The sequence below is a fragment of the Python bivittatus genome, unplaced genomic scaffold (assembly GCF_059951505.1).
Source record: "Python bivittatus isolate LINGU-HERP-01145 unplaced genomic scaffold, Pbiv_v1 ctg000100_np1212, whole genome shotgun sequence".
NCBI lineage: Eukaryota > Metazoa > Chordata > Lepidosauria > Squamata > Pythonidae > Python > Python bivittatus.
Genome location: NW_028277038.1, coordinates 3,030,576 through 3,037,049, shown reverse-complemented (window position 1 = coordinate 3,037,049; position 6,474 = coordinate 3,030,576). Strand labels below are relative to the sequence as shown.

Below are 6,474 nucleotides of genomic sequence, written 5' to 3'. Positions count from 1 at the left end.
GATAAGCCTTCCCGAACTCTGGGGAAGGGCTCAGCGGGCACCGGGGCTAAAAAAGACACAGCGAGAAGCCCGTGGAGTCGCTTCGGTCAACAATGCTTTAGCCCAAGCTCAGAGTTGGGTGGGAAGACGGTCAAAGCCAAAACGGAGAGGTTAGGTCAGGGCCTCCCTTGATCCAAAGTAGCCTCTATTTTGAAATGGGCTAAAAAAAAGAGAGGAAGAGTTGCGTGCAATGTTGACTCAAATGGTTTGTTTGCCCTTCGCATTCAGCTCTCATGATTGGGTTTAGGGCGATGGGTAAACCCAACGCTGGTGTGAGCAAACCCTGCTTGATGGCTCCATGCGGTGTTGCTCAACCTGGGCAACTTGAAGACGGGTGGACCTCAACTCCCAGAATTCCCCAGCATGGGAATTCTGGGAGTTGAGGTCCACCCGTCTTCAAGTCGCCCAGGCTGAGCAACACTGGCGCTGGTGGCTCCTTCAGTGAGGGATCAGGTGGACCTCCAGAAGAATTTTGCAACCTTCCGGTTGGTGGTTCTAAGCCAAGGTTAAAATAAGACGCTTCACCCAGTCGGCTTCTGTATGGGGGGTTGAAGAAATCCCAGCACGCTGAGTTCAAAACCCTGCTGAAATGGGCTAGCCCCATAGAGGCCACAGCCTTCAGCCTCAGTTTTTCATCCCCTTGGTCTCTGCTTCTTCTTTTTAGTTATGTTTTAATTTATGGTTTTATGTGTTTATATATTTCATGTTCTAATGTTTATTGTGAATCGCTCAGAGTTCCCCCATTGGAGGGAGATGGGCGATTGAAAAAATGAATGAATGAATGAATGAATGAATGAATGAATGAATGAATGAATGTCCTAAACCATGGTTTAGCAGCCAGCAAGGCAAGATTCCCCTCCATGTTCATCCACACCAGGGCTGTTCCAAACTAAGCCAATTATGGCTTAGGCTGGCATAAAGCAGACCCCTGGATTTTTACATCCCCTCCTTTCCTCCAAGCCATTCACACACACACCCTTGAGTTAAGTCCTGCCTTTTCATTGCTAGAGGAAACTAACCCTGGAGGACAATTCCCCAAACCAGTTGGAAGAACAAGGAAATCCCCACGGTGGGGGAATCCCCGGTGACCCTATTTGGCCCGAGAAAAAACAAGCAAAACTCTTATTAAAGGCTAGAAACCTTCCATGGACGTTGTGCTGAACGAAGACAGCAATGAAACGATGGTTTATGGATGTGAGGATTAAAATAGACTTGGATGAACGTGGGGCGGAAGGGGCCTGGGTCGTTCCTACGAGGGAGGGGCGACCGTAAGATTGAAACTCCCTGTTGAAAAAAAAAAAAAGAACGTCGGGGGTCCTTTATACATTTCTTAATTTTAGTTTTAATGTAAGCATTTCTTAAAGCTTAATTCATTTTACCTTCCTTAATTTCTCTCTTCTCCTCTTCTCGCCCTTTCGGGTTTCTCTCTCTTTCGCTTTCTTTCCACCTTTTGATTTGGCTTGGACGGTATGGAAAAAGTCTTAATAAATATAGTTTAAAAAAACATCGCCCCCACCAGCCTGGCGGGGGCAGCCGGCGGCCCCGAGCGGGGCCAGCGGCGCGCAACGAGCGCAGCGCCCGGCCGAGCCGAGTCGTGCGCGGGCAGCCCGGGGGCAGGCGCCCCGCTCGGGCTCGGGCTCGGGCTCGGCGCTCCCCGCGGAGCTGCGCCGGAGCCTCCTCCGCCGCGAGAGTGCGCTGCCCAGCCGGGCGAGAGCGGCCCGCGGCGGGGCGGGGAAAGCGCCGCGCCGCGCGCGCCCCGGCAGGCCGGCTGGAGCGCACGAGCGAGCGAGGCGCACGAGCGAGCGAGCGCCATGGCGAGCCGGAGCGGGGCGAGGCGGGCGCGGGCGCTGCTGGGGCTGCTGCTGGGGCTGCTGCTGCTGGCCGGGCCGGGGGCGCGGGGGGCGCGGGCCCGCGGCGCCGACAAGCAGAACAGCCTCCGGCGGGCGGCCAGCGGCGTCTACCAGGGCGCCAGCGGCCTCCTGGGCGAGGAGAACGTGCGCGCCCTGCAGAAGGTGAGCGGCGCCCGGGCAGGAGCGCGCGGCGCGGCGGGGCCGGGGAGGGTCGGGCCGGGGGCAGCGAGCGGGGAGGGCGCGGGGGCCCCTTGCCCCGGGGAGAGGGGCGGCCCCCGGCTCTGGCGTGGGCGGCCGGAGCACGACTGGAGATGTCCTGGTTGGCCCGCTCGGGGGCCCGCTGGGAAGGGGACCTGGCGATGATTTGGGGTGCCCCCCGGAAAGTGAACATCATGATGGTGGGGGGGGTGATGACTGGGGATGTTCAGTGTCCTGGTTAGCCCCGTTGGGGTGCCCGCTGGAAAGTTAACATCATGATGATGATGATGATGATGATGATGATGGGAAAGTCATCGAAATGGGAGGAGAATAGGGTTTCTACTCATGCACCCTGGAGAAGATGCATCTCAGGGGTCCCCGAGTCAACACGGACTTGATGGCCCATGGTCAGTCACTCAAGGGTGCTAATAACAGGGGGACCTAATAGGAAGGGGGATTGATCAATGATACCGCCATTGTCGTGGGAAGAATAGGAATGGAAACTAGAGTGAATTGGAGAAGGCACAGCCGATGGTGGAGGAGGAAGAGGAGAACGTGGTTTGATAAGGCTGCTAGTAACAGGAAGGCTATCTTAGTAGGAAGTGGAATTCATGGTAACAAACAGCATAGGCAAACAGCTGGTAATAATAATAACATTAAGGGGAAGAAGTAAAGATAAGAGATTAGAATTAGCAGGCCTTCGGGATGGAAAGAGGAAGAACTGTAAACCATGGTAGCTTTTGGAAGAAGAACCAGTCTGAAATGATAACAACAGGGGAAGAATCGTGTATTATTGGGAGGTCCGGCTGGACTGATTGATTTATAAGGTGCTTAGACAAAATCCTGGCAGGAGGAACTGAGGGTCTAGGAGGATAAAAGAAATTGGGCATGGTTGTAGCAAGGAATGGCTGGTTTTCTCCCCTCCCGGATGTCCTTCTGGGCCTGTCCTTGCACCCGTGGCTTTCCGTGCATGAATGGTGGCACTTTCCTTTTCCTTTCCTTTGGAAGGAGAAGAGAATCCAAAAGCAAAGGAAGACCAGAGAATGCAACCCTCTGAATCCTTAGGCGAAAAGAGGGATTTCTTTCTGCTTAGCCTTCCTTGACCCCAAACTCCTTCCCAGATCGTTTCTCCTCCCTGGCAGTTGGTTCTCGGCTCCTTTCTTCCCTCAACCCTTGGGAGCACATGACTGGGACATGTCCCTGGACGGGCACAGGGACAAAGTACATGCTATGATTCATAATTACATTCATGCCATGGCCTTTTTCCCTTTTATCTTTAATATGTGGGCGAGGGAAATCCAGTCTCCTGGTAGACACCCGTCCATCTTCTGTGCTCTTGGAAGAAGCGATTCCTTTCCTAAGAAACACTTAAAATTCCAGAGGATGAAACGTTTCTGCTCTGTTTCTCTGTTTTGCCTTTCCAGTTTTTCTCCAGACTGACAGAGCGATTCGTGTACGGCGTGGACGTTCTAGTAGATACCTTGTGGAGAATATGGACAGATCTTCTAGATGTCCTTGGAATTGATGGTAGGTGGGGAAAACAGCAACGTTTTGTGGAGTCTTGATCTTGATCCCAAGCTGATTGTCTCTCATCTTAGTCAAAAAAGGGAAATAATTTGTGAAGAGTCACTCACTGGGAAGGGGGATGATATAAAATGGATATTTTACAGTTAGTTGAATGGGCTTGGTGCTGAGTTCCTCTGGTTCTCAGAAAAGTCAGTCTTAACAGGCCTGGTTGTTAAAAACATGGGATCGAGCTAGGTGATCTTCAACAGCTCTTTTCCCGGGTATCGAAGGAGTTTTCAGGTGGTGGTTTGTACACCCATCAAATCTTTCCTGAGGAATACACCCTTGTTCTGATGCACGCATTTTTCATTTGCTGGTGGTGCCTGTTCTCCTGTGTCCTACCTCTCCCCTTTCTGCTTTGATTTTCAGGTTCCAATCTGACCCATTATTTCAGCCACACTGCTCTAGCCAGCAATCCCGCCCGGGCCCTTTTGCTGATCGGGGCCATCTTATTGGCTTATTGGTTCGTTTCTCTTCTCCTCGGATTTTTCTTTTACCTCTTGCACATTCTGTGCGGGCGATTCTTCTGGATCGTCCGGATCGTCCTGTTCGCTCTGTCCTGCGTGTACATCCTCCAGAAATACGAAAGCGAGCCCGAACACGCGGTCCTTCCCCTCTGCTTCGTCGTGGCCGTCTACTTCATGACCGGGCCCGTCAGCTTCTACTGGAGGCGGAACAGTCACAACACCTTGGAGGAGAAGATTGACCATCTGGACAGCCAGATCAGACTCCTGAACATCCGTCTGTCTCGCGTGATCGAAAATCTGGACAGAGGGGGCGACTAAGGCAAGGCCACGCTTCGCTTGGGACCCCCACGCTCTGGGAGATCACTGCGTATCGTCCAACGAGGCGGACTTTGGGGTAAACCAAGCGTGCGCCCTTAAGCAGTTGCGTATCGCGAGTAGTTTCTCAGTCAACACACTGAAAGAAAATTAATTCCCTTGTAAGATAGATGAGCTGTTCGCCCATGAGTAGAATTTTATCTGCTTTTTTCCAAGCACTTGAAACATCTTTTATAAAAAATAAAAAAAGGGGGGGGAGAAGCTTTTATAGAGGCCGATCGAGTCGTTAATTTCAGACGAGAAGAAAAGATTCTCTATCAACGTGATGCAGATTTCACCTTGGAACAGGGGGAAGGAAGCGTCAAGAATTCTACCCGACGCTTCTGCTGAGAAACGGGAGGGAGGATCAGCTTTTCTTTCCTCTTTTCCGTCTTGGCCTCAGCGGTAACTTCATTTGGTGCCTCCTGTTGTCTTTCTCCTATGATCGCAAAAGGAAAAAAATTATTGGAGTCAGATCGAAACGTTGTCCGTTCTGAATTTAAGAGCAGGAAGTCACATCCTTCGGATATCCCCCGCCGTTGAACGTCAAAAGCGTTTCTGTATTTTTTTGTCCTCCTATCAATTTTATTAGAAATAAGCCCTTTCTTTAGTCTACACTCAACCTTGGCGACTTTTAGCTGTAGGGACTTCAACTCCCAGAATTCCCCAGCCAGCACGCTGGCTGGGGAATTCTGGGAGTTGAAGTCCCTACAGCTTAAAATTGCCATGGTTGAGAAACACTGGTCTACCCACACACACACACCCCGCTCCACTGAAATGGATGAGAGCCATCTCCAAAATCTTTCCTGCTAAAATCTTGCAATACGTGGTTGCTCGTCCCATTTGGCACAACCTGAGCGAGAGACCTTGAGCAAGAAAATTAGTATCGCTCAGATAAAATGAGCGGCGAAGAACCGCCTTGTGCGTGAGAGCGGAAGATAAGCCGTGCAGAGTTAGCTGGGGCCATGGAGCGTTTCCAGGCAGGAAGTAACATTTCCATCCAAATTACGCCTTGCTTTTAAATGCCCGGGAGCCTTAGCTCGGCTCAGTTTTAAACCACGATCAGCGACAGATAAAAAAGGATTGCTGAAATCTTTCTCAGGACCAGTGTGGCAATAAATTCCATAAAATCATAAACGTCAGGAAGATCTGGTGCTTCCCCCCACCTACCCTGAATCTTTCTTTTTTCCTTCACAGTAGATGTGTGGAGGGGACGATGGTGTTCGGTCCTTAAAAAGTAGAGAAGCCAATTTGATTTGCTCCGAAGAATTTGCCCGAGGGACAGCCTGGGGCTTCTGGTGTAAACGGTGCCCATAAAGTATTAAAGCATCAGGGCCCGTAGCAAAGATTTACTTTTCTGCCATATCCTCCTGATCTCCCAAAGCACTGAACTATTTTGTTTTAGACATATAGCATGTAATTTCCTGGGACAACTGGAAACAGGAATGGAAGCTGGTGGAATATTTTGTAACTCCTTCCTGCCATCCTTTCTATGCCCGTGGAAGAGGGCAATCATTTAGGCGGATGACACTAAATTCGCCATCAGTGTGTTTCTATCTGTATTGACTTAAAGGACAGTCCAGACTTCGAAAAGCTCCTGAGTTGGTAAGGGTCCCCTTTCTTCCAAAAGAAACCTTTTTTCCAGCAATTTTGGGAGGCTGCCACGTCGCCCCAATCCTTCCAAAACGGAATGTCCTCTGGTGCGCCGAAATCCACCGCTTTTCTTCCACAATCAAATTCTTCAGCTGCTGCCGGTGCAGAACAAAGAAAAGGTTCCTTGGAATTGAGAAAACCTTGGTAAAAATGCACCCCTCTCCTTTAGATCAGCTTTCCATGGTGGCTGTGCAGGAACAGCGAAAAAAAAAAAAATATATATATATATATATATACATATAAATATATTTGATATACACAGCATTTTGTTTTGTATAAGGCTATTGTTGAAAAAGAATATAGATGTAAATAGTTCACCTACTGCACTTGTGCAGATTTGGCTAAAT

General features: G+C 50.3%; 1 protein-coding gene across 1 annotated transcript; it reads left to right on the top strand.

The window, feature by feature from the left end:
- The first annotated feature begins 1,613 nt into the window (after positions 1 to 1,613).
- Positions 1,614 to 4,728, top strand: BRI3BP (BRI3 binding protein). The gene is made up of 3 exons (XM_007443032.4): positions 1,614 to 2,051; positions 3,512 to 3,614; positions 4,023 to 4,728. The coding sequence occupies exons 1-3, from the start codon at positions 1,851 to 1,853 to the stop codon at positions 4,436 to 4,438; spliced, it is 720 nt and encodes a 239-aa protein (XP_007443094.2). The 5' UTR covers positions 1,614 to 1,850; the 3' UTR covers positions 4,439 to 4,728.
- The last annotated feature ends 1,746 nt before the right edge of the window (positions 4,729 to 6,474 follow it).